The sequence below is a fragment of the Heptranchias perlo genome, chromosome 1 (assembly GCF_035084215.1).
Source record: "Heptranchias perlo isolate sHepPer1 chromosome 1, sHepPer1.hap1, whole genome shotgun sequence".
Taxonomy (NCBI): Eukaryota; Metazoa; Chordata; class Chondrichthyes; order Hexanchiformes; family Hexanchidae; genus Heptranchias; species Heptranchias perlo.
The window spans coordinates 83,896,571-83,906,840 of NC_090325.1; the positions used below are offsets into that span (position 1 = coordinate 83,896,571).

The 10,270-nt window shown below is 41.7% G+C and overlaps 1 protein-coding gene across 2 annotated transcripts in view; it reads left to right on the plus strand.

Annotated features, from left to right (window-relative positions):
• The window catches only part of scfd2 (sec1 family domain containing 2), a 364,834-nt gene extending 357,212 nt beyond the window's left edge, over nucleotides 1-7,622 (plus strand). For both annotated transcript variants that reach the window (XM_067987552.1, XM_067987541.1), the window contains one exon: nucleotides 7,040-7,622. In XM_067987552.1, the coding sequence (XP_067843653.1) occupies nucleotides 7,040-7,132 (93 nt within the window). In that variant the 3' untranslated portion in view covers nucleotides 7,133-7,622. The remainder of the gene's footprint in view (nucleotides 1-7,039) is intronic.
• Nucleotides 7,623-10,270: the final 2,648 nt, after the last annotated feature.

The following is a 10,270-nucleotide window of genomic DNA, read 5'->3' on the forward strand; positions in this document are numbered from 1 at the left end:
TCCCGTTTCTGACTGTCTTCACTAATCTTTTTCTTTTTACATACTTGTAGAAGCTTTTACAGTCCGCTTTTATGTTCCTTACAAGTTTACTCTCATACTCTATTTTTCCCCTCTTAATCAATCTCTTGGTCCTTTTTTGCTGAATTCTAAACTGCTTCCAATCCTCAGGCTTGCTACTTTTTCTGGCAATTTTATATGACTCCTCTTCGGATCTAATGCTATCCATAATTTCTTTTGTTAGCCATGGTTGGGCTGCTTTTCCTTTTGTGTTTTTGCGCCAGAAAGGAATATATAACTGTTGCAATTCATGCATTCGTTCCTTAAACATTACCCATTGCCTATCCATCGTCATGCCTTTTAATGAAGCTTCCCAATCTATCATAGCCAACTCACTCCTCATACCTTCGTAGTTTCCTTTGTTTAGATTTAGGACCCTAGTTTCGGATTGGACTACTTCACTTTCCATCTTAATGAAGAATTCTATCATGTTATGGTCATTCTTCCCTAAAGGATCCCGCACAACAAGATTATTAATTAACTCCTTCTCATTGCACAATACCCAATCTAGGATAGCCTGTTCCCTGGTTGGCTCCTCAATGTACTGGTCTAAAAAATCATCTCATACACACTCTAGGAATTTATCCTCCACAGTATTATTGCTAATTTGGTTTGGCCAGTCTATAAGTAGATTAAAGTCACCCATGATTACTGTTGTACCCTTGTCACATGCATCTTTAATTTCCTGTTTGATGCTGTCCCCTACATTACCACTACTGAATGGAGGCCTATAGACAACACCCACCAGTGTTTTCTGCCCCTTGGTGCTTCTTAACTCCACCCAGACTGATTCTACATCTTGATTTTCTGAGAAAACATCCCAAGGTGCTTCACAGGAGCGTTATCCAACAAAATTTGACACCGAACCATATAATGAGATATTAGGATAGGTGACCAAAAGCTTGGTCAAAGAGGTAGGTTTTAAGGAACGTCTTAAAGGAGGAGAAAGAGGTAGACACGTTTAGGGAGGGAATTCCAGAGCTTAGGGCCTAGGCAGCTGAAGGCACAGCCGCCAATGGTGGAGCGATTAAAATCATGGATGCGCAATAGGCAAGAATTGGAGGAACGCAGATATCTTGGAGGGTTGTCGGGCTGGAGGGGGTTACGTAGATAGGGAGGGGCAAGGCCATGGAGGGATTTGTAAACAAAGATGAGAATTTTAAAATCGAGGCTTTCCCAGATCAGGAGCCAATGTAGGTCAGCAAGCACAGAGGTGATGGGCGAACGGTACTTGGTGCAAGTTAGGATACGGGCAGCAGAGTTTTGGGTGAACTCAAGTTTAGAGAGGGTGGAAGATGGGAAACCGGCCAGGTAGAGGTAACAAAGGCATGGATGAGGGCTTCAGCAGCAGATGAGCTGAGGCAGGGGCGGAGATGGGCAATGTTACAGAGGTGGAAGTAGGTGGTCTTGGTGATGGAGCGCCTATGTGGTTGGAAGCTCATCTCTGAGAAAAATAGGACGCCAAGGTTGCGAACAGTCTTGTTTAGCCTCAGACAGTGGCCAGAGAAAGGGATGGAGTCGGTGGCTAGGGAACATAGTTTGTGGTGGGGACCGAAGACAATGGCTTTGGTCTTAATAAACAGAATATACCTCTTCTACTTCACCAAACCATGTGGAGTGCTGCATCTCTTATATGTTGAAAAAGATCTGCACTCCCAATAACATAATGCATAATTTTTTTTATTCGTTCATGGGATGTGGGCGTCGCTGGCCAGACCAGCATTTATTGCCCATCCCTAATTGCCCTTGAGAAGGTGGTGGTGAGCCGCCTTCTTGTACAACTGAGTGGCTTGCTAGGCCATTTCAGAGGGCGATTAAGAATCAACCACATTGCTGTGGGTAAGGACAGCAGGTTTCCTTCCCTAAAGGACATTAGTGAACCAGATGGTTTTTACGGCAATCCGGTAGTTTCATGGTCACCATTACTGATACTAGTTTTTTTTAATTCCAGAATTTTATTTAATTAATTGAATTTAAATTTGCCAGCTGCCGTGGTGGGATTTGAACTCATGACTCTGGATTATTAGTCCAGGCCTCTAGATTACTAGTCCAGTAACATAACCACTATGCTACTGTACCCAGCTAATCTGGGGAACAAGTAACCCATATGGACCAGCGGGTCCCAGGGTTAATTCTTCTTCTGTGCTAAATTCGCTTATCTTATCTACAATAAGTTTACTGCAATTGGCCTCAGCAGTCCAAGCCAGGGAAAGGAAAAATCAACTAAAGTTCTAGCTCCTAATCACTTTCCAGTAATCCCTGCTGGAAAATATGCAGGTACGGATATCTGAGAACAAGATCGGTCTTAGCTGTGATGCCCTTCACAGTCAAAAGCTCATCAATACTCCCTTTCTAGGCTGTCGGGTTCAAGTATAGATGCAAAGATAATTAGTTATTTTTGCTGGAATTCAAAAGCACACAGCACGTATTAGGTCATTTGCATGGCCAGTACAGAATAGTTTCTCATTAAATAGTCAAAGCTGCTTTATGCAAAAGTAGGCAAATATTGTAACATCGGCGAAGTAAAGACTCCAATAACGTCGAACTCAATTCTGTGATGTTTTAGTTCCCCAAAACACCGAGGGCCCGTGAAACTACACCCAACTAAGAGCCATCACCTTCGGGAGAGATGGGGAGCAAATCGAGGAAAAAAACTTCAATAAATTGTGTTAAGTAACTACTAGAGCACAGGATAAATATGGATCAGGAGGCCATTTAGCCCATCCTGGTTCATCCATCCAGAAAGACCCTACAACTCCCCCCATCACAACATCCAGTTGTTTCTTAAATAATTCCAGGTTTTTCGTCTCCACAATTTTCTGTCGGTGTGTTCCATGTGTTGATCACTCTGTGTGAAGAAAACTTCCTGATATGAGTCTAAAATTTCCCTTTACTAGTTTGAACCTATGCCCCCTTGTCCTACTCTCACAATTTAAAGTAATTTTCCTGAATTATTTTTTCTATGTAATTAATAACTTGTATACCTCAGAATATCACTTTTCAGTCCCTCCTTTCAAGGCAGAAAAGCCAAAGACTCTCATCTTTCCTCATTCCTCAGTCTGTTGACGCCAAGGATTTGCCTCATAGGTCTTCTCTGCACTGCCTCTAGCACCTGAATGTATTCCTTGCTTCTCAGTTTGTGCACATAAGTAAAGTAATGCCAGCAGACCGGGAGCAGCTCCATGGAATTTCCCAGCCACCGTATCAGAATAGACTTGGTACACGGCTTTAGCTGGCTGTTAAACTCCCTACGCACATTGACTGAGTTTAAAGAGAGAGAATCAAAACTTAGATTAAAAAAGCATTACTCCTCTAAAGTTGGCTTAATTGTGGGCCTTTCGTGGAGCGTTTCACATATTTCACTGATAAAAATCTAACTGAGCACACTGTGCACTTCACAAAAACATTTGCTTTTCCCTTGAAAAGATGTGTAGCTAGCTGCATAGTTCATCAGCAAAGCAAACCCAATCCAGTTTCTTCCTCCCCAGAAAATAATGCTTTTAGAACGGACCCAAGTGGTTTTCTCATTCCTGTTAAAGGGGCCTTGTATTGGGGAACTTTAGATTAGGCAATTGCTGGAAAAAACAGAAATGCATGACAGGTCGTTTGTCATCTGAAAGAGAAAGCCATGTTAATATTTCAGGTGTGACCTTCATGAGAGCTTAATTTTCAAATTCTCTCCAAAATATTAACATGTCTAGCATGTCTTTCTCTTTCAAATGCTGACCTACCTGCTGTGTATTACATTACTTCAGATTTTTCAAATTTCCAACATTCCAGCACTCATAGTTTTTTTTCTTTCTATTTCTAGGGGGTGGGAAAAAAACAGGAACAACATACTCTCAAAAGCTAAAAGCATGTTGGCCGTTGGGGTCATTTGGCACTGCAGCAGAAACTGTGTCTGCGGCTGCGCATATGTGGCTCTTCTTAAGGGTTCATACCAGATTTTGCTGAGTATTTTAAAATTGGCGGAGGGAGATGTGATCACTCGCACAATAAGTTTGTTGTGTCCCTGATCTGACTGAGCACCGCTCTGTTCACAAACTTGGTAAAGAGGTTTGCAAGCCATTTTACCACAAGAAAGCTTCTTTAATATAAAATGCCATTTATTGTTGAACTTAAGTGAATTGGGTATTTGTAAACCTTTTTAAATCCTGATACATGTACCAGTCTTACTAAAGCCACAGAGCATTGGTACATAGTAAATGAAAATCTAGTCAGTTGGTAAAGGCAGATATGCAGACCAGAAGGTCCCAGATTCAATCCCCTGCCCGTGCTGAATCAGATGACCTCAGCTGGAGTGTTATTAGAGGACCTCCAATTAACCTCAGTGCCCCTGGGCTGAGAAGGGGACAATCACCCAGGGTTCCCATTGCTGATCACTTTCTAGTGACACCTGCAAGAAGTGTGTGTGCGTGTGTGTGTGAGTGAGTGTGTGTGGATGTGAGGACAGCCAAGCAATGGTGTCCTGACAGTCAAGTAACCAACCAATGTACAGTCAGGTCTCACACATGAAGAATGGCAATGTTAGTGAGGTCCCAGTACCTGTGGAATTGTGCCCCAGCAAGAGAGTAGGGAGGCAGAGAAAACTGGCATAAACAAATAAATCTGCCAATCTCACTGATTTACACTAATCGTCTGAATATTCTGATATTCTTTGAATGCAATTTAAATTTTAAATGGTATTTAATCTATTCAGAATATTCCAAAAACTTTACAGAGCAGCTATGCTATTTCTCTCCTGGGAAAGGAGATTTTAAGGTGATAGTTATTGCTCCATACAGTGAGTTTACCCTAGTATCAAATGTGATTCTGTGAATCTGCCATCAGATTAAGGCCTCCTGTTCCAATAAATACAGGGAGACCATCCTCCAAGTTTGCTCTCTGCAGCAATTGGGTCTCCCTATTTTGCAGTGAAGCCCAGCAGCTCTATAGAGACCAGCACCCAACACATGCTTAAAAGGGGAGTGCCGTGCATGAAGTAAGGTTACCTGTCTTCTCAGCCACCAAAAGATTCATAGCAGATGGTGAGCTAAAGAGGGGAAGAAAATTATTTAAAATCTACCAAGAAGTAATTTTTGGCTGTGAAGACCAGCAAATGTTGCAGTGTATAGTTAGGCTGCTGAACTAATTACAGGTTGAGACACAATGTACCAGCTTTGTGTAGGTTTTACTCAAGTTACAAGGGATGCCTTCAGGCAGGTTACTTAGAAATCTTTGTAACAACACCGATCTGTAAATTGTTCTCCAGAAATCAGTTTTTAGAATTGGGAGAGCATCGCTGGGGTCACATAACATCTGTGCCTTAAAGCTGTACCCAAGGGTGGCTTACTTCCTCATTGTCTTTGGTCCCCACCGCAAACTCCGTTCCCTAGCCATCGGCTCCATCCCGCTCCCTGGCCACTGTCTGAGGCTGAACCAGACAGTTCACAACCTTGGCATCTTATTTGACCCTGAGATGAGCTTCCGACCACATATCCGCTCCATCATCAAGACCATCCACTTCCACCCCCGTAACATCGCCCGTCTCTGCCTCAGCTCATCTGCTGCTGAAGCCCTCATCCATGCCTTTGGTACCTCTAGACTGGACTATTCCAATGGTCTCCTGGCTGGCCTCCCATCTTCTACCCTTCATAAACTTGAGCTTATCCAAAACTCTGCTGCCCGTATCCTAACTCGCACCAAGTCCCGTTCTCCCATCACCCCTGTGCTCGCTGACCTACATTGGCTCCTGGTCCAGGAAAGCCTCGATTTTAAAATTCTCATCCTTGTTTTCAAATCCCTCCATGGCCTCGCATCTCCCTATCTCTGTAACCTCTTCCAGCCCTACAACCCTCCGAAATCTCTGTGCTCCTCCAATTCGTGCCTCTTGCGCATCCCCGATTTTAACTGTTCCACCATTGGCGGTCGTGCCTTCAGCTGCCTAGGCCCTAAGCTCTGGAATTCCATCCCTAAATCTCTCTGTCTCTCTACCTGTCTCTCTTCCTCAAAACCTACCTCTTTGACCAAGCTTTTGGTCACCTGTCCTAATATCTCCTTATGTGGCTCAGTGTCAAATTTTGTTTGAATACACTCCTGTGAACCACCTTGGGACATTTTACACATTAAAGGTGCTGTATAAAGTTGTTGTTGTTGTGATAGTTAATACAATAGTAAGCATCAGTTGCCTACATCTCACTTATTTGAAAAGAATTGGGAATTTTAATATCCTGAAATTAATTTTCAGGAGCTGGGATATTCATTCCTTTTTTCTCCCCCGTTGAAGGTGTGTTCCCTGACTGGGATAGTGGCTGATCCAAATAGTATCATAGTAGGTACCACACAGGAGGAGGCCATTCGGCCCATCGTGCCTGAGCTGACTCTTTGAAAGAGCTATCCAATTAGTCCCTTTCCCCAAGCCCTGTAAAATTTTTTCCCTTCAAGTATTTGTCCAATTCCCTTTTTGAAAGTTAAGGTATAGTGAGAACTTTTCCTCAAATGCTCTTGCAGCTCGATGTGCTGACTTAAGGAGGCCAGCAGCTCTCTAATACTTCGCCCATGCGGTATCTTCCAGTTTAGGTCTTAATTAAATAGCTATTAATCAAGTGTAAGCCTCGACAAACATGGCAGACTAGCCATTGTCTGTCCTCACAGATGTCCACTTTCTGTACGAGCTGCTGTATGGCAATCAGGAGCAGAAATTGGCCAATTTTCCCTTCCCTAGCCCACAGGCACTGTAGCCAGTTATAGCACTCCCACCACTGACCAGGCTGAGATTAACTCACTCAACAAAAACCCAGGATCAAATTTGGGATTAGGAGCTGTATTAAATTACAATAAAGCAAATTAATGCCATGATTACTCATTGATGTGTATGTATCTCTAACTTGAAAGATACATAATTGTTATTTTTTATTGCCATACTCAGGAAATTATTAAATTCATCAATTGCTAAACATGTGGCCAAGTTCAGCGTTGACTTTTTAAACTTTATTCTTTGTAGGTGATTGTGCTGTCTACCAGACTATTAAAACCACTCGATGTAACTCAGCTCATCTTTGCAACTGACAGACTGCATCCTGATATTGGAGTGTAACAAGTACATTGTTGCTGACCAGAAATCTGAACTGTCCTGGGTGTAAGTTGATAGAAATCGAGGACTTGCCATCATTGAAGGGAACGGCTCGTAACAAATACCCAAAGAGTATAAATATGTAGGAGAGATGGCTAAATGTCTGGCTGTGAATGTGCCTATCGGTGTCTGATTGCAAGCTGAAACCCACTTAATGTACTATTAACACAGTGCTTTTGGAAAATTTAATGTGATTCCTCCCCCCCCCCACAAATCCCTGTTCTACTTTTCTGTATCACTGACTATGCAGCTTTTCTAATCTGCCCGTGGAAGCCTGCCATTTAAGCCGATTTATTTAAGAATTGAATTGTGCGGCAGTGTTTTCAATACTGAAAATATGTGTTCTCTAAAAATATCACTGGTTTATATGATGTCAGTAATTCTACAGACATAGAATTTCCCTGTACTCAACTGAAAACTATTTCTTAATAAATCTCCAGGAATGACATTGTAAGATACCACCAACCTTTTATGATCATCACACATCAAGGACATGAAACACACTGACAATCACAGCTATCATTTAAATTGTTCTTTGTCACATTTTTGAACCCAACTTCTTCTTAAGATTGTTTTTTCGTTAAACTCTTCAAGAAAGCATGAGCAAAGACAAAAGTAGCAGTCACCAAACTGTGTTCTAAAAAAAAAACTGCCACTTTTTTTTCAGATTCTTCGAGTGCAGTGCCATTGGGTTGTGTAGACAGCAGCATTTGTGAAGTTGGCCCCCAATGTAGATCTTAAACTTTTATATCTCCATGATCCCTTTTAGTTTTTGTATAATTTTAAACTCCATTACAATGACAAATACTTCTATTGCATTCTACTGATAATTTGAAGTCATTTTTTCATTATAAAATGTGAATTAACATTATTTTGAATTAAGCAACAAATTATTTAGGAAAGAGGAAATTGGTGCTTAAAAAAAATCCGGTCATATAAATTACATATTTAGGAGTAGGCCATTCAGCCCCTCGAGCCTACTCTGCCATTTGATAAGATCATGGCTGATCTGATTGTGACCTCAACCCTACTTTCCCATCATTGTTTCTATAAATAACCCAGCATAGTGCTTTTTTGTGCCAAATGTTAAAATTCGAGAAGGAACAAGATGGACTCCAGCCTCGTAAAGCAAGGCAGAAATGAGAGAACTTGAAACCTGACTGGTCTGCCCTTCGTTGAGTGTCAGCTTAGTTCAGTTTAGTTCAAATCCCTGTTTTTGCTGGCTTCTATGTGTCTTCCTTTAGCCAGAGGGTGGGCAACAGACTATTCTTCCCCACTCCATATTGCTGCCAGTCAGGATAGCCTCCTCCCTTGACTTTGAGGTGAAACTGTGAAGCACTTCATTCTTACACTTCAAAGAAATAGTGAAATTTTCTCATTTCAATTAAAGAGTTTGAATATCACTTACTGGAGGGATTCAAAACCAATGCTGGGAATTTCCTTGGAAGTTCTCTCAATCAGCCACTGTGACTGCAACAGAAAATCACTGGAAACTCCGTTTATGCATCTATCTGGGGTTCCGCCAATGTTACTACGGCCAAACGGGAGAACCCCTGGGAAATTCACGGTGCAAATCCCCATCACAAGTGCAGGGCTTGGGCATTTTTAATTTGTGCCATTGTAGATTCTGGTACTTTAATTCACACAAAACCATTTACTGAAACAACTGTTACTCAATTTTAGTGGTCATACATTGCCTTTAGGAAATTTGTTCCATTTCAGAGAGGAAAAAATCAACTACAAATGCACAAGGGACCCCAACCAGCAAAATCAGGGTGAGTATTCCAAGTAGTCAAAATAAGATCGCAGGAACTGTATCGTACACCTGATAAACTGTAGCAACTGGAGAAAGCTAGAATTAACCCAAATGAAACAGCCAGGTCCTTTCAGGAATTGATATATTTGGTGTAAATGAATGAGTAATAATTGTTTCCTGCAGTGATTTAATGAAACTGGAGCTCCTCACAAATTCAGTCAGTTGACTTAGTAATCAGTTGTTCTAGAAAATGCGAACACTTGGGTAACATAGAATGATACAGCACAAGAGGCCTTTTGGCCCATGTTTGAAAGAGCTAGCCAATTAGTCCCATTCCCCTGCTCTTTCCCCATAGCCCTACAATTTTCCCCCTTCAAGTATTTATCCAATTCCCTTTTGAAAGTTATTATTGAACCTGCTTCCACCAACCTTTCGGGCAGTGCATTCCAGATTATAACAACTCACTGCATAAAAATTTTTCTCCTCATGTCTCCTCTGGTTCGTTTGCCAATCACCTTAAATCTGTGTGCTCTGGTTGCCGACCCGTCTGTCACTGGAAACAGTTTCTCCTTATTCACTCTATCAAAACCGTTCATGATTTTGAACACATCTATCAAATCTCTGCTTAACCTTCTCTGCTCTAAGGAGAACAACCCCAGATTCTCTAGTTTCTCCACATAACTGAGGTCTTTCATCCCTGATACCATTCTAGTAAATCTCCTCTGCACCCTCTCTAAGGCCTTGATATTCTTCCTAAAGTGTGGTGCCCAAATTGAACACACTACTCCAGCTGGGGCCTAACATGGTTTTATAAAGATTTAGCATAACTTTCTTGCTTTTGTACTCTATGCCTCTATTTATAAAGCCAAGGATCCCATATGCCTTTTTAACAGCCTTCTCAACTTGTCCTGCCACCTTCAAAGACTTGTGCACGTACAGCCCCAGGTCCCTGTTCCTGCACCCCCTTTAAAATTGTACCATTTAGTTTTTATTGCCTCTCCTCATTCTTCCTACCAAAATGATTCACATAACACTTCTCTGCATTAGTTTTCATCTGCCATGTGTCTACCCATTTCACCAGTCTATGTCCTCCTGAAATCTGTTACTATCCTCCTCACAGTTTACTACATTTCCGAGTTTCAATTCATCTGCAAACTTTGAAATTATGCCCTCTATACCAAAGTCCAGGTCATTAATACATATCAAAAAGAGCAGTGGTCCTAATACTGACCTGTGGGGGACACCACTGCACACTTCTCTCCCATCTGAAAAACAACTGTTCACCATTACTCTTTGCTTTCTGTCCCTTAGCAAATTTTGTATCCATGTTGCCACTGTCCCTTTAA